The sequence below is a fragment of the Thalassophryne amazonica genome, unplaced genomic scaffold (assembly GCF_902500255.1).
Source record: "Thalassophryne amazonica unplaced genomic scaffold, fThaAma1.1, whole genome shotgun sequence".
Classification (NCBI taxonomy): domain Eukaryota; kingdom Metazoa; phylum Chordata; class Actinopteri; order Batrachoidiformes; family Batrachoididae; genus Thalassophryne; species Thalassophryne amazonica.
The window spans coordinates 1-18,360 of NW_022986482.1; the positions used below are offsets into that span (position 1 = coordinate 1).

The 18,360-nt window shown below is 41.4% G+C and overlaps 1 protein-coding gene across 1 annotated transcript; it reads right to left on the bottom strand.

Moving 5' to 3' along the window:
- Window positions 1-720: 720 nt before the first annotated feature.
- Window positions 721-12,202, bottom strand: LOC117506244 (FH2 domain-containing protein 1-like; the record flags this gene model as incomplete). The annotated part of the gene is made up of 4 exons (XM_034165743.1): window positions 11,402-12,202; window positions 9,363-9,424; window positions 967-1,069; window positions 721-806 (listed from the first exon to the last, which is right to left on the bottom strand). Coding segments are annotated over exons 1-4 (710 nt in total), but the record flags the coding sequence as incomplete, so codon positions are not given.
- Between the last annotated feature and the right edge of the window lie 6,158 nt (window positions 12,203-18,360).

Below are 18,360 nucleotides of genomic sequence, written 5' to 3' on the forward strand. Positions count from 1 at the left end.
CGGCAAATGTCAGCTCTCCACAGTTTTTGCGTGATCAGAATAGCAAGCACGCAAAGGTTTTTGTCTTTTCTGCATTCTGCTGTAAGCAGGTGCTTTAATTTGATACACAAACAGAGACAGTGGCGGAAGACATTAAAAGCACTACACTTTTCACTTATGGTACCGGGAGCATGACACTTAACTTACTCGTGGTAACAGCAACGTAACACTTAACTAAACTGACTAAACCAGTTGAACTACAAAAACACAATAAATCAATAACACTAACAACACTGTAAAACTAACATGAACCACAATAACATTCAAAACCCCAAACTCCCATGGTGCATTGCAGCACAATGTCCATTGTTTACTGGTGAGCTAAAATCGCTAATTTCTCAAAACAAATATTAGTCCTATCAACTTTCCATTTTTTGCAGTGTTCATCCTTGACCCAAAATACGCAAGCATACCAAACAGCAAACGGTTTCACTGTGATCAAAGCGATACACACGCATAATATATATATATAAGCACACATACACACAGTACCCCATGACCCGTTGGTCAATTTTGATCTATTTTCTTGTACTAAAATCCTGGCACACAAATTTTAAATGACTAGTACAGCACTACCAGTGAAAGACTGTTAGCTGGAAAATCCCCACAAAAATGCAAATTCTTCAGTTAGCTATCAAACGTGCCTTAGAGAGAATCAGCACTAATGTAGACAGGCCTTACCATGGCACCTGGATCAAGAGGTACATAAAAGAATCAGCGAGCGTCAATTTGTCCGGGTCGCCTTTGTACGCCTGCAGTTTCTTGATCTGTGGAGAAAAAAAAGAAGTTCGGCAAGCATGAACATCCACATGAACACTTTCATCATCAGTGGGCAACTTGATCATGTCAAATGGCAACGCATTATATAAAACTGAACCCAGACACACACACATACATATACATATTTTATGTAGTGTTCATCCAAACCTCCTCTGCATCAGGCAGTAGTTTCAGGAGGTCTTTGAGCAGCTCGGCTCCGTAAATCTTGCCTTTTCCGTGATGTATGTCTTCCACAATAGAGCGGTTGGACCTGAACATCAGACAGTTCAGTGATAAATAGCACAGGCGCTCCTTTTCAGCACTTCCATCACTCTTTACAAAGCCACCAAATCCATCCATTCTTCAAAAACACACAGAGTGGACAGAGACACACACACACACACACACACACACACACCTCACAGGACATGTTCTGGCATGTCCAGCTCATGCACAATCACAATCGGATATTCACACAACTGGAAAGCAACCGGAATCCGTCTGAAATCCACCTTTAAGTCGTCCTATGAGACCAACACCGAGGTGGTTTTGTCCCGCGTAATGAACAGCTCCGTGGCGCGTCCCTCGGCTTCTTTTTCCATGAAAAAAAAAACTAACGGTGGAATGTGCCAGAAAAAGTGCTGACGTCCACATCTTCTGCCTTTTTGTGAAAGTCAGACGAGGTCCCAGATCAACAAAGCTTTCACGTTGGAAATGATCTGGTTGTTTGTGCGGGGTGTCAGCCTGTCCATCGGTGCTGGTTGTCAGCAGTTGTGGGCTGTCCTTAAAGGGGCAGTAACACCCCGTAATCTGTTTAATCCCCATAAAATCGTCCCCGAAAGCCATATTAATTTTTCGAACGGTGTCCACCTGGAGGTCTCTCACAGTTTCTGGAAAAAAATTGATGCAGCAAAGATCCAAATCGTTCAGAAAAAAATAGACAAGAGGGGTGGACCACACCTCACTCAAAGCCTGCTCACAGACTAATGAAGCAACCGACAGGCATGAAAAAACTCACGCATGCGCACGAGGGTTCAAGCTTGGCTGACGCAATCACACGTGATTCAAATCCATATGGTTTTTGAAAAAAATAATAAGGTCGGATACTTTTCTAACAGACCTCGTATATATATATATATATATGTATGTATGTATGTATGTGTGTGTGTGTGTGTGTGTGTATATAACAAAAGTAAAATTGCACTTTCCTACTCATGCATGAATATGACTGATGTAGTCAGTCAGCTGATGAAGCCATATAAAAAAAATTAACCTGATCATTTATGATGTAAGTCAGTGAAATGCTCAAATAATTAAGCTGCTATAAAATAATAATGGAAAAAATGAACCACCAAAACAGACCACTAAAAACACAGTCTAAGGTTGAGCATACAGAATGATATTTAGACACGCCTTCCATAGGAGGATTCATAACACACCTACGCTCTGCTTGTACACACAAGAAATCAGAATTGCAAACAACCATTAAATAAAATAAAAACAAACACTAATGGAAAAATACAAAGCTTCACCTCAGGGAGCTTCGGTGGCTGCTCTCTGCTTGCATGCTTTAGCTTGCCAGAAAACCTCTCACATGTGGGCATGCAGACTCCTTGTAAATACAGACATGACTGAATCTATTGATAAAACTGCGACAAATACCTGTAATTAACCCAATAAAGGTGGAAAAAGTCCCTTAAATGTGCCCCAGATGTGACAATAAGAACAATAAGACAATATTTGATAGATAACATTGGTGGTGTCAGCTGTGATCCTGTATGCACATTTTGTCACAGCTGTATTTGTGAAAGTCTTTCAGTATTACAACAATAAAAATAGCTTGTGTGAAACTACATTTAATGTCTTGATTCAAACGTGCTTCGCACAAATGATAGCTGTGTTTGGGAGGAAAGCCCTGGAAAAACAGTGGACTTTTCCATCAGGAAGCGCTGTCAGGCAGATTACAGAATGCTACAAAAACACAACGTTCCATTCATTCATCAAAAACATTCAAGTGTACTGCTACAGTCATCATGAAAAGAAAACACCAACACAACATTTTCAAGCATTTAGAAACAGCAAAACGAACATTGAAAAGAGCTGAATGTCTGGCCAAGAGCGCAGTTTACTTTCGTTTTGAGGCAGATTGCCAGATCTACACTTTATAAACCAGCCTGTTAGGAGGCAAGCTGGATTAAGCCATTTCATCCTGTTTTAGCACTTTTCTGGATCGTGGGCAATCGCAGTACAACAGAACCCTGTGGAATAAGCTGCAAGAGCCGCTACTCACTCATGTGCTGGTTTTCCAAATGAAAACTAGCCCTGGCGCATTTGGGCATGTGCGCATTTAAATATATTGTTTGTTATTATCAATGTGTTTCTTTTTCTTGTTGGTGAGACTGCAGCAGCACAGCTTCTTGTCTCCCTGTGTTCAGTATTCATCAATAAACACGTGTGTAAAGTTGTGAATGTCACACACTATCAGCAGTGGCACACCTCACGTTTTTACTTCAGTGTGTATGCACTGTTCTGAGCCAGCAGCGTTTACGGTGTCACACATACACACGTGCCCACCAACATTTTTCCAGTTTCATGATTATTCCATTTAACAAGGTACCAAATAAACCATCCCTGCATGTCTCCACGTACTTTTCAGTTATTTGTAGCTCACACTCGGTATAAATTCTTTTCTGTGTTTATGTTGTCTGATGTGTGTAGGGAATCCAAGCTCGGGGCCTATTTACATGGATTTGCATATTTAAATAGGAGCATGGCCAGAGCGGAGTTTGGTGTATATGCATGTGGGCTACATTCCAGGTTCAGTGAGATGTACAAAATTGAACGTTCTTGGATCCAGGCTTATGCATGCTTTGGTAGATATGGATACTTTTGTGCTTACACCAGTTTCTAGGTTTTGGTGTACACCATGTTTCAGTAGGAAATCCACTCAAGTCTTTGTACAACCCCAATTCCAATGAAGTTGGGACGTTGTGTAAAATGTAAATAAAAACAGAATACAATGATTTGCAAATCCTCTTCAACCTATATTCAATTAAATATACCACAAAGTCAAGATATTTAATGTTCAAACTGATAAACTTTGTTTCTGTGCAAATATTTGCTCATTTTGAAATGGATGCCTGTAACACATTTCAAAAAAGCTTGGACAGTGGTATATTTACCACTGTGTTACATCACCTTTCCTTCTAACAATGTGTAATAAGCATTTGAGAACTGAGGACACTAATTGTTGAAGCTGTGTAGGTGGAATTCTTACCCATTCTTGCTTGATAGTTGTTCAACAGTCCAGGGTCTCCGTTGTCATATTTTGCACTTCACAATGCGCCACACATTTTCAATGGGCGACAGGTCTGGATTGCAGGCAGGCAAGTCTAATACCCGCACTCTTTTACTATGAAGCCACTGTTGTAACATGTACAGACTGTGGCTTGGCATTGTTTTGCTGAAATAAGCAGGGACGTCCATGAAAAAGACGTTGCTTGGATGGCAGCAAGTGTTGCTCCAAAACCTGGATGTACCTTTCAGCATTGATGGTGCCATCACAGATGTATAAGTTGCCCATGCCATGGGCACTAACACACCCCCATACCATCACAGATGCTGGCTTTTGAACTTTGCACTGGTAACAATCTGGATGGTCTTTTTCCTCTTTTGTCTGGAGGACACAACATCCATGATTTCCAAAAACAATTTGAAATGTGGACTCATCAGACCACAGCACACTTTTCCACTTTGCGTCTGTGCATTTCAAATGAGCTCGGGCCCAGAGAAGGCGGCGGCATTTCTGGATGTTGTTGATGTATGGCTTTCGCTTTGCATGGTAGAGTTTTAACTTGCACTTGTAGATGTAGCAACGAACTGTGTGAACTGACAATGGTTTTCTGAAGTGTTCATGAGCTCATGCAGTAAGATCCTTTACACAATGATGTCAGTTTTTAATGCAGTGCCACCTGAGGGGTCAAAGGGCATTCAATGTTGGTTTTCGGCCTTGCTGCTTACGTGTAGAAAGTTCACCAGATTCTCTGAATCTTATGATTATTTTATGGACTGTAGATGATGGAATCCCTAAATTTCTTGCAATTGAAGGTTGAGAAACATTGTTCTTAAACTCTTGAACTATTTTTTCACACAGTTGTTTACAAAGTGGTGATCCTCATCCCATCTTTGCTTTTGAATGCCTGAGCCTTTTGGGGATGCTCCGTTTATACCCAATCATAACACTCACCTGTTTCCAATTAACCTGTTTACCTGTGGAATGTTCCAAACAGGTGTTCTTTGAGCATTCATCAACTTTCCCAGTCTTTTGTTGCCCCTGTCCCAGCTTTTTTGAAATGTGTTGCAGGCATCCATTTCAAAATGAACAAATATTTGCACAAAAACAAAAAAGTCTATCAGTTTGAACATTAAATATCTTGTTTTTGTGGTGTATTCAATTGAATATAGGTTGAAGAGGATTTTCAAATCATTGTATTCTGTTTTTTATTTACATTTAACACAACGCCCCAACTTCATTGGAATTGGGGTTGTACATGAGGTCTCTGGCCACCCGAGATAGATGGCTTTATTTATACTTGGAAACACTACTTATTTATAATTATACAAATGGAGCCAGAAATTGTTCTTTTGTTTTGTAATTTAATCAACATGTCCTTTTTTTGGGGGGGGGGGGGGGGGGGCAAACAAACAAACAAAAAAGAACAATGACTCTTCGGATTGTTTGAGCCTCGAAGGACACCTGTTCTGTCCTTCATTTTTGGGAGAAAGAAAGCTGCATTTGTTGGTCGCATTCCAAGGAGCCATCAAAATGGGACAGCCTCATCATGCCAATGATGATGCCTACTGCCAGCGAATGTAGCTTTAAAAAAATATAGCCCCTGAATTCAGACACAGCCGTACAAACACCAGATTAAAAATGCCCACAGTGAAATAACCACTGATGAGGTCACTGGCCGCATTCAGTGCTGACTGAGTAGAGTAGCAGCTCCTGCAATAGTCAAATGTCATTAAAATACATTGGGGAGCCATTAAAATCCAGCTCGTATGCAAACAGTCTGTACTCTGCTCAGACTACTTATACAACAATTCTCAGCTCTGATCCAGTTTACTACAAACAATGGAACGCTAAGAAAGCCTAATAGAACAGCTGACACAGATTTTCACCCATGTTTCCGATGGACAACAACATTAAGTGCTAAAATGTGTTATTCTCAAAAGTAGACTGACGTGAATGAAAATATATGGAGATGAATTAAGTAATTTTTAAGAGGTTATCAGCAACTGAGAAAACTGTCAGAAGGTTGGATAGTGCAGTAACACCTCACGAAGGCAACCTGCTCGTATTCCTCCTCCTGTCACCACATGAGTCTCAGAAACTAATACAGTATTTCCAGGTTTTATTTCATCTGTTTTTGCTACATCACATGCACATTTTTTTTCCTCTTCTGTCCTTTACTGGGAACTACTTTTTAAATTTGTGTTGTGACAGAATTAATTATTGAGGCTCTAGCTATGACAAATAGCCATAATATTGAGCTCATCTATTGTTTTAAGAAGCTTGTAAGTGTCCAAATTTTGTGTCTCATGCATGCATGCATGAGACACCAAGTGTGCACAGTAGGGATACAACTGTTTTGCAACCTCATAGTCCTGTATTGGGGATGGTCCACTAGTCCTAGTTCACCCTAACCGCTAACCCTAACCAAGACCCTAGGACTAGTGAACCCTAGGACTAAGTCTAGTGGATCCTGGGACAAGTTCCGTCCTGTGTCATTCTGATGAGCATTTGCAAGAAAACAATGAAAATCAATGTGGTTTTTTGTATTTGGTAAAAAGTTCACACATGACTAACTTGGAAATTTTTCTACTCAGTTGCATTTCGGTGGACTTTCAAAAACTAGAACCCTGGTTGAATAATAAAGAAAAAAGGGGAAAACCATGATGTCTCAGCAATACAATCTAATTACCACTGAAGTCTTACAAATGCTAAGCATTTATTGAAAGCCAAGAGCGCTATGCAACCTTACCCATCAGACATGGGCCGATAACTGGTTTCACGGTATACCGCGGTATGAAAAAGCCACAGTATCAAAACCAGAAAAATTTTCCATTATACTGTCCCTAAAGTATGGGCGGGTTATGAGAATTCTTGACAGGCAGAGCATAGGTAGCCGCTGGCGCCCTTCCCCCTGGCGTGCACCTCTGTCTCTGTTTAGAAACAGGCAGCTAACGTTAGCTAGCTCTGCATCATGGCTGAAGGAGGCGAAGCCTGCGCTGAACTTTTCCCTCCGTCTAAAAGGACCAAGTCGGCCTTTTCATTTTATTTTCTGCGGAATAGCCCTTCAAATCAAAAACAGTGGCAACAAAGCACTGTAGCTATGACCTGTGTCGGACTCGGAGCGATTCAAGATACCCGCAAAGGATTACATGGAAGGAGTAAACTTTATCCCATCTCTGAAACTACTGAGAAGTACAAGCGGTGGACTCGAGTCGTGCTTGTGGTCGACCAAATTTCTCCCACAAACATGTCAAGAAGGATAAATACATCTATTCCAAGCACTTTGTTGGTGAAGCTGGGCCAAGTATTGAGCATCCGGAGTTCCGGACGTTATTCCAGCCACGTTTCTCCCTAAGCAAGTAAGTCATGTTTCCCACGGGGCAGATGCTACATGTCTAAAAGAGAGATGATCATTTTCGTATTTTCTCTAAAGTTATCAGTGGTATTGTGCTCTTAGCAGTAGACATCGCATCAATTAGTGCGCCTGATTCACGCTCGCTTCATATGCAAACAGCAATAATGTTGTTGAAGGACATTTTAAAGCTATACATAATACCATGAAACTGCAGTATTTTTGCCCACGGTTATCATACCGTCCAAATCTCATACCAGCCCATGCCTATTGCCCATATTCACACAGGTTTTGCATAATGCCGCGTTCACACCGGGCGTGATCAGACGCTACAAATTCGCGACGGACGCGCCTCCTTCACCCGGTGTGTCGCTCTGCTTTTGCTGCGAAAATTTGCCCCGGTGCACCATCAAATAGGAGGAGCTTCCATTCCACTCGCCGGCTCTGGTTGTAAGTCAAGTTAACATGATGGACCTTGATCACACGGAGCGAGTTGTTGTGGAAAGCTCCCGATACAGGGAGTATCATTATTTGCTGCAGGAGCTGCGTCTGGATGACGGCTGCTTTCAGCGGCCCTTCCACTTCTGCGGGATCCAGTTTGAGGACCTCCTGTCCCGTTCACGCACGCACATATAAACAATAAAAAAAAAGAAAAAAAGAAAAAGAAACTCAGCTGCAGCTCGCTCTTCCCCCCAAAAAACTCTGTCATAATTGTGTTTAGAAACCAGTCACCATTTGTTTTATTATACATCTGTGTAGTTAATTAATAAAATATTCTTCACAGACGATTCGCTCACGCGCGCATGTAAAAGAAAAAAGAAAGAAACTCTGCTGCCTGCTGTAGGGCTGCTGCTCGCTCCAAAAACTAATTGTGTTTAGAAACCAGTCACCATTTGCTTTATTACACATCTGTGTAGTTAATAGGTAAAATAATCTCCATGGACGATTCGCTCGCACGCACGTTTAAAAAAAAAAAAAAAACTCTGCTGCCTACTGCGGGGCTGCTCCTCGCTCTTTCCAAAAAAAATCTGTCATAATTGTGTTTATAAACCAGTCACCATTTGTTTTATTATACATCTGTGTAGTTAATAAGTAAAATATTCTCCACAGACGATTCACTCGCGCGCGCACGTAAAAAAAAAAAGAAAAAAAATACTCCGCTCCCGCTGCTGTGGGGCTGCTGCTCGCTCCAAAAACTCTTGTCATAATTGTGAAATAAAGGACAAAAGAGACATAAGTCCTGCTCACAGGCTGCTACCAGATACAGGACATGTTCACATCTTCAGACATCTCCACGTCACTACATATTCAGTCCCTAATTGGTCATCGCAGCGCGACAAGATGAAAAAGTTCAGATTTTCAACTTGGGGAGGAGGGCAACGCGACGTGATGCGACGCAATACTGCGTCACAAACGTGGCAATCGCTCAAAATCGCTTCACTCGCGTCGCGTCCATCGTGTCCATCATCGTGACTTAGCGCCAAAACGCGTCCTTACATAGGGATTACATGGCAACCTGTCGCTGCAGTCGCTCGCATCGCGCTCGGTGTGAACACAGCAAACATGAGTTCATGGGTGAACTTTTTTAAAAGATAACTCAAAGTGAGTTCAATGTGTAGTTGTATATGCATAGAGGCTCATCTAAATGTGATACAGGAGCTTGTTCTTGAGGAACAACATTAAAAGGTTACATCCCTAGTGTGCACAACTTCTTGAATCTGAGAAGAGTGCCTATGAATATTAATGCCTTTGTGTGTACACAGAAATTATAGTATTGATTATAGCTACATGCATCTGGATTTCAAGATGCAGGTGTATGTTTTCACACCACTGAAGTTTACTGCACATAAAGTTCCACTATAGAGGTTCATGCACAGTAACATGACTCCGTCCTGGACTAGCAGGAGCATGACTTACTTCTTAAACTGCTTCAAGAAAATGCCGACATTCATCCCCCTCTTGGAATCTAGAATGCTGATCTGAAAAACAAAAATACATACATAAAACAGAAGTTAAAATGCTGTACTTTTGATTCATCTCACTCATGTACCCTGAACAAACTCAGAACTACTCTAAACCAGTACCTGCTGTATGTGTTTTTTGTGGTACTTGAATCATAACAACAAAGCAACAACTTAGTTTATTGTCCCGTTCACAAGATTTGTACAACACTTCAAGCTACAACATACGCACAGTTCCACGAGTCCAGATGCCCAAATTATAACTACAAAGAAAAAGTTAATCACATCTTTGTTTGAAATTATGGAACGTAAACAGAAACATAAAGAACCCATAACACTTGCACTACACTGTATACATAGTGTTACGCTGGGTGTAAAATAGGGTCGAAAGACTTTGTAATCCAATCAACTATGTGCTAAAGACAATTACAGATAACTGCAGTTTGGCAATCCAGTTCTCAAGTCATTTTATGTTAAAAAACAAACAAACAAACTTCAAGAACCCTTGCCTGGATCTAGGCGTAAAGCAATAGGGCCTTTCAAATTTCACAAAACAGAAAAGTTTGTTTCTACTGAAATCCAAGCATTATAATGTAAGTTTATTTTTATAACACCTTGCAGAATTACAGCTCATTTTAATGAAGAGGACCTATTTATCTTGGGGGAAATTCCATTTTTGCAGACTTAACTACAGGAGAAAGCGCGTGTGAGCTTTTGAGATGACCTGTGACCCATCTAATGCTAACATCCATAAGACTGTTTGTAAATCACTTCCAGAGCTACCAAATGGTGGTCATGGCATTTGATCCCTTGAATTTCTCCCCCTCAGGGGTTGAAATTCTAAATAGTTTTCAGACAACTTGAATTTTGATCAAATTGGCAATATCACATTATGAATCCCATATCTAAATGCTAAGGAATAAAATCACAGTGGTACCAAAGAAAATTCTTTTTATGACTTAAAGCTTAAAAAACCCAGTGGCACCATACCTCTAAAGTGTGTACAGTACTGCATTTTCTCTTGGGTTGGTTTGCTTTCCTATGATAATAATTCTTAGTGGACCAAAACTAATGTCATCCAGTGGCATAATAAAATCTGAGAAAACAAGTCTGGCCTGGGGTCCAGCTGATGCTGAAGGAGCAGCGAACTGCAGTCGCACTGCTCCTAATAGGGTTGTTCCACAGGGTGCCATTCTAGTACAATCGCCCACGATCAAAAAAATTGCAAAAACGGGATGAAATGTCTTAATCCAGTTTGCCTCCTAACAGGCTGGCTTATACATGCAGATCTGGCAACCCACCCAAAAACAAGAGAAAGGAGCTGCACCCTCGGCCAGAACTGTACAAATGCTGCTCGGCTTCAAATTTTTACCCAGATGGAGTAAAATTAATCAACGTTCAAGCCATAGTCACTACGAATGCCCAATTTAAATAGGTTCAAATAACACTGAAGCCGTTAAGACTGCAAAAACCCAGAAGTTACCATGTACTATCAACGACTGCCAGAATCGGGATTCAAAAATTGGATTCGGATTTCAACTGTAGTACCGATGATAACTGTAATGACTACATATACCAAGTGTGTTCAAGATTGACAAAGGTGGATCAAGAAGTTACTGTGATATTTCAAAACCTTCCCCAATTTACTATTCAGAATTAAACGGGAAGGAATGACACCATTAGGGAAAATTCAGAGCAATAAATTTGAAGTGTGAAAAGAGTTTTTTTTTTTTTTACCCACACAGGACTAATTACAAAAATAATGCACAGATGCTAATTCCATAAATTAGATCAGATGACTGAAGTGGAAAGAATGTGCAATGGAAGTCCAACCATCTGCAGATTTTCCCTCCAACCAAACACCTTTGCACCTAATTTCACCCCTTCATATGACTGTGAGAAATCAATCAGTGAAATCACCTGCTGAGGTGTTGGACTGGAGTTAAAATGTTGACTGCTGGTCTTTTGTGGAACATGATTGCCCATTCTACTCACCTCTGCTTTGCTCTCCTTCAAGGATCGAGACCGGTCAACACGAGTGGAGGCTCCAGCATCCAGCTTGGCCCCACGTGCGCTCCTCACCGCCTCCTCCTGCTGGCCAAACAGCTCCTCCACAGAGCGAATATCGATCTGGTAATGCTGCTGCCGCACGGCTAAGGTCCAGATGTTGGGCTTCCCACGTATCTTCTCTTCTGGGATGGGCTTCCAGAAGAAGCTGCGTACACGCCGCTTCTTCCGTGCAGTGTGCACAGCAGTGGGAAGCGGTGGGGGTGCTTCTGGAGGTGGAGGCGGCGGAGGAGGTGGAGGTGGGGGAGCGCTATGATGGGAGGTGTCGGGGTTGTCGGAGTGACTGCGTACAGACATAGAGGACGGGTCGGAGGTGGTGACGGAGGAAGTGGTGCAGCTGCTCCCCTCGCTGCTGCAGCTTTCCGCTTCATTGGCTGGACAACTCATGACAAGCACCACAGTGTGCAGCGAGGCAGAGCCCAGCCCCAAGGACGAGCGGGCAGCATGTGAACACTACACGACAGGTGCAAATAAACCCAACAATATATAGCTTGATCAGTATTTTCCTTTGGTAATTCCTTTTTGGTGCTTCCATTCACTCTCTATGACGTCACTTCCTCATAATGGCGCAGTGTGTCCCTCACTGAAAGTAAGTGTCCCTCCATCTAGTCACAAAAACTAGATCTTTGACCTCATGCCTCTGCATCACTCAGCTGATGAGCCGCTGTGCTGAGCGGAGCATATGAATGTTAGTTCTCAGGGAAAGAACACAAAGTGCTGCAACTGCCGTGAAGCTGCAGGGGGAAGAAAACAAAAAGGGTCAGAGAGAGAAAATCAGGCATGGTGATGTGTACGAGGTAAAATCTAACCAAGTGACAGATGAGAAGATCAGAGGGTCAATCAGTCAGAGGGTTCAAAATAAGGAAATAGCAGGTCTGTTTAATTTGGAAGTCAGGGAGTGAAGTATCAGCAAACCAAAAAAGAAAAAAAAAAATACACCAACATATTGTCTAAAGCAATCAACATAATGAGTTTGGACAGATTCATTTAATATGCATGAAGAATCATTAAGAGATTTTTGTTAACAGCCAACAATTCTTTTAGATTATGCAACGTGAATAATTTAGTGAATCACCGGTGTTTGTGAATTGTTTGAGATTAGATTAGATAGAACTTTATTAATGTCTTGGGAAGACTCCCTCAGGGAAACTGAGGTTCCAGCAGCATTGTATAGCAAAACACAGGGTAAGAAGCACACAGAGTATCAAAAGTGAAAGTTAATATAGAAAAATAGTTTGCAAATATAAACACACAATATGAAAACCAGACATATTGATCAATACTGGTTTAATGGTTACTACTGCTCCTCTCATTCCTGTCCTCTGTCTTCCCATTACTCCTCCTCCCTCTGAGTGAGGAGTTGTACAGTCTGATGGTCTGAGGGACAAAGGAGTTTTTCAGTCTGTTGGTCCTGCACTTGGGAAGGAGCAGTCTGTGGCTGGAGAGGCTCATCTGGTTGCTGATGACGATGTGCAGAGGGTGACTGGCATCGTCCATAATGTCCAGCATTTTGTCCAGTGTTCCCTTCTCTGCCAGCTGATGTGTTCTCTGCACGTTCTGTGAGATGAGTTGATATTATAAATACTTATTGTCTGCAGTACATGCAGGGAGCACATAGATGAGTAAGATGGGGTTTTGTATTTTTATTATTATCATTATTATTATTACTATTACTATGCATTACAGCTCTCAGTTTGAGGGAAACTGATTCCATTCCAACATGTCACTGACTCCCATATTTGACATGACCTCACCACAGTGATCTGATGCTATTCTTGTCTAAACCAGCAGTTGGTTAAGTTGAGAAGGCCATGCAGAACCAGAACATGGGGGAAAAAAAAAAAAAACTGCAACAAAACTGGCGACCCACACAGGTGGACTCAGACGCTCATTCACTTCACACTACAGAATCCAGGGATAACCGATGGACATCAGGGTCTATACAGGCCTTACTTCTTCATACAGCACATACTTCCACTGGAGTAATAATGGCCAGCACCATTATAACCTTGCCCCACCCTCCACATTCAAGGGAATCTAAGGGGAGCTATTGTGGATTTGCTCATCAAAAAGTCGTCTGTGGAGAAAGTATGCACAGAAAGTTTCACCTCATCTGAGAAGCTTAAACAGTTTGCACAGTTTATTGCACCACTGCATGTTGTACTCGGTGTCCTTTAATCTGCATTATTTTCAAATAAAAGTTATGTTTTTCAAAAAAAAAAAAAAAAAAAAAAAAAAAGATTTGATCTCCAGAAAGCATTTTTCCAAGCTATGTATTGGAGAAAAACAGGACCTTCTTATAATCAGGGCCATCTTATATTCAGGCCAATACAGTATTTGTCACATCCCCATTATTAATAGTAAGACCCTTCGGCTGCTCCCTTGTTTTCACTCGGGGTTTCCACAGCAGATCCAAGGTGGACCTGCATGCTGATTTGGCACAAGTTCTACACCGGATGTCCTTCCTGATGAAACTCCACATTACACGGAGGAATCTGGCAGGGGTGGGCTTTGAACAGGAACCTTCCGCACTGAAAACAAGTGCACTAACCACTTGGCCACCACCCTGTTACATCCCCATCATTAAAAAAAACACTCAAAATTAAGTTTATTCCGGGGGGAGGGAATAAGTGGATAAAGTGCTCGAGTTTTAGCTTCAAAGCTTTAGGACGACTCATTTGTTCTGGTGACCCAAAGAAACGATCAAACCATAATGATGATGAACTGATGAGCATCAACCACTTCACAGTAGCTGGGCTTCTTTTACAGATTTGTGCAAAAGTTTTGCAATATTTTTAGAATGTTGACAGAAAATAGTTGTGAAACGACAGCATTTCCACTGAGTGATTAAATGCTTTTGCTGTCATTCCAACAGTCACTGTGACATATATCCCACTCAACACTAAATCATTTTGTTAAAAAAAAAAAAAAAAAAATCCACTTTTGCTGTAACATCATCTCTTATAATATTAACAAGCTCTCTGTCTCTTACTTCGTCCGCACGTACCATGTATTTTAGAATGTCATGTTACCTGTGGAACAGTGGAAAAGTTTTTTCCATTGCACTTTTTCATAATAAAGCATTTTCAAATTGTCTGAAAATCATCTCATTTGAGCATAAAAATGTTTTTTGTAATATTTGAGTTTTTTAATTGAAAGATGTGTTCTCATTAAGCATGTTTTCAATTCGCTACTTCAAATTGCGCAGGTTGAAGGGTAACAAAAAATCTGCCTAGTGAGAATTTTGTTATTATGGATTTTTTTAATTTTTTTTATTCAACCAGGTAAGTTATTAAGAAAAAAAAAATCTTATTTACAATAACGACCTGGTGGATATGGAAAAACACAGAGGTAAAAAAAAATCAAATAACTGCATTCCATATTTTCTCATTTGTAGCAAAGCTTTGAGTATGAATTAGCCTCCCCCCCGCCAATCTGCTCCTCTTGCAAAATTTTCCATGTAATGTCAGTGACTCCTTGTCTATGTGATACCCAGAAATGTTTAGTAATTAATAAGGTGGACGTCAGCATCAGCCTGTTCAGTCACCTGGCCCCTCCCAGAGCCGGAGTAAACTGTCACTCATGTCTTATTCAACGCACCTGACCGCACACAGAGTCATTGCTTTCCGGTACACTAACTGATGCTGTGAAAGAAACTTTGGAAAAAGAAAGAATTTATCTGCCGTTCACACAGTGAAGGTTCTCAGTCATGTCTGCAGCAGCAGAATCAGCTGCTTTAAAGCTCGGAGACCCTAAACTTGCAAATTTATTATAGCGTTGGCCAAGCAGTTAGTGCACTTGTTTCCAGCATGGAAGGTTCTCGGTTCAAGCCCACCCCTGTCCATTCTACATGAAATATGGAGTTACATCAAGAAGGGCATTGGGGGTAAAATCTGTGCCAAATCAATGTGCAGATCCATAGTGGAGACCCCAAGAGAACTTACTATTGTGAATGTACTTTTAGTGAAATAGAAATCTAATTCTGAGGATCTGAGGAACTGAGGAACATTAGACTGCCGGGAGCCTCAAACTTCAACAGCTGTCAAAATAGCGTGATAATTTGTATTAATTAATACTGTGTCCAAAAAAAAAAAAAAAAATCACATGCACAGGAGCCTTGTCAACATGATGGCAAAGACCATGCTTGGCTCTGTGGATGACAAATTGAAACTTAAAAGCTGGACAGAAGGAACTGTTCTGTATAATATCTGCAGTCATGGAAATTTTTGTACCAACACAGACAGCATCAGTGAAGCGCACACCAGCCTGTATACATTTCAAATAAAATCCACATTCACCGCCTGCCACAAGCCCCTGTTGCTCACTTCTTGTTCAATTTCCTGAACATTAGTGAACCTCCCAGACCGCATCGGCAAAAAGCTCCATTCACAAGGGATTTGGCCAATGCTGCCCCACCACCATCGCCGTGGGAATGCTCATTAGCAGAGGGCAGTTGTGTGTGGAGCTCGGCGGGGTGTCACCGCTGGACCTATGTTTTAGTTTTATCCCTGTGGACACCTTGATGTTTGCTGGTCCAAGTGTTGGTGGCGGCGTTTCGGTGGCACTGACATTCTATCAGGTCATATAAATATAACCTGCACTGTTAATGCAAATGATTGAACATTAAATTTCAGGACAAACGTTCAGCGGCAGCTTCCCCAGCGTGAGGAGTTTCTGCTTTATAGTTGTCTGTATATCACGTTAAGTGGCCTCAGTGGTTAAAATAAAGGGTGGGGGAGGAGATCACAAGTCAAAAAGAGGAAGTTTCATTAAGACTGTTTAATTGGATCAAATAGTAACTTGAGCTCAACGTGTAATTTCAGTCAGGAATTTTTTTGAGGAAGAAACCTCAAGCAGACCAGACTCAGAGGGGTGACCGACTGCTTTGCCTGCTTTCCACATAATAAAAGGGTCCAGTGGGCATCGTGACCCACAGTTCATCAATGGGGCAAAGTTCACTGTCCTGTGACTTGGGTTCGGACACCATGTGCTGTGACAGAGGATCACTAGATGGACACTGCGATGATCCTCCTTCAACATACAGCAATCAGCAACATAGATGCCATAGTATCTTTGACCCCGGCCCCTCAGAGAAAGAGACAGAGCAAAGGTCAATCAGGAGGAACGTACAATTCAGAGGAGCAATATTTCACAGCAGCAAAAAATGGGCACGATGCTAACCTATGCACTCGCAATATAGGCTCGGATTTCATTAACAATCCCAGAATTTGCTAGCTGCTTTTGTCAACTGCTGCTAGCGGGTGGCTGCCTGTGCTCATTAGAACACACTAGCTGTCAATCATTGTGACCACACCCATAATTATGAATAACATTATGGCTTAAAAAAAAAATCTTAAACTGGTGTTTTTTATATATATACGAGGTCTGTCAATAAAGCAACGGTCCTTTTTATTTTTTTCAAAAACTATATGGATTTCATTCATATGTTTTTACGTCAGACATGCTTGAACCCTCGTGCGCATGCGTGAGTTTTTCCACGCCTGTCAGTGACGTCATTCGCCTGTGAGCACTGCTTGTGGGAGGAGTCGTCCAGCCCCTCGTCGGAATTCCTTTGTCTGAGAAGTTGCTGAGAGACTGGCGCGTTGTTTGATCAAAATTTTTTCTAAACCTGTGAGACACATCGAAGTGGACACGGTTCGAAAAATTAAGCTGGTTTTCGGTGAAAATTTTAACGGCTGATGAGAGATTTTGAGGTGATTCTGTCGCTTTAAGGACTTCCCACGGTGCGAGACGTCGCTCAGCGCTCTCAGCCGCCGTCGTCAGCCTGTTCAAGCTGAAAACCTCCACATTTCAGGCTCTATTGATCCAGGACGTCGTGAGAGAACAGAGAAGTTTCAGAAGAAGTCGGTTTCAGCATTTTATCCGGATATTCCACTGTTAAAGGAGATTTTTTTAATGAAAGACGTGCGGACGGATCCGCGCGTCGGGACGCAGCCGACGCAGTGCGGCGGCACAGGAAAAACACCTCTGTTGAAAGCCTTAAGGACAAGTTGGAACATGTCCTGCTGTTAAACAATTTCTCATATGCTTACTCCACTGAAAGCCATCAAAAGCCGCCTGGATTTTACAAATGGTCATCAACACGGAGGTGTTTTTCCTGTGCCGCCGCAAATAAAAAGGACCGTTACTTTATTGACAGCCCTCGTATATATATATATATATATATATATATATATATATATATATATATATATATGAAGTCTGTTAGAAAAGTATCCGAACTTATATGTTGAGTGTATACACCCCTGGCAAAAATTATGGAATCACCGGCCTCGGAGGATGTTCATTCAGTTGTTTAATTTTGTAGAAAAAAAGCAGATCACAGACATGACACAAAACTAAAGTAATTTCAAATGGCAACTTTCTGGCTTTAAGAAACACTATAAGAAATCAGGAAACAAAATTGTGGCAGTCAGTTACTTTTTTAGACCAAGCAGAGGGAAAAAAAAATATAGAATCACTCAATTCTGAGGAAAAAATTATGGAATCATGAAAAACAAAAGAACGCTCCAACACATCACTAGTATTTTGTTGCACCACCTCTGGCTTTTATAACAGCTTGCAGTCTCTGAGGCATGGACTTAATGAGTGACAAACAGTACTTTTCATCAATCTGGCTCCAACTTTCTCTGATTGCTGTTGCCAGATCAGCTTTGCAGGTTGAAGCCTTGTCATGGACCATTTTCTTCAACTTCCACCAAAGCTTTTCAATTGGACTAAGATCTGGACTATTTGCAGGCCATGACATTGACCCTATGTGTCTTTTTGCAAGGAATATTTTCACACTTTTTGCTCTATGACAAGATGCATGATCATCTTGAAAAATGATTTCATCATCCCCAAACATCCTTTCAATTGATGGGATA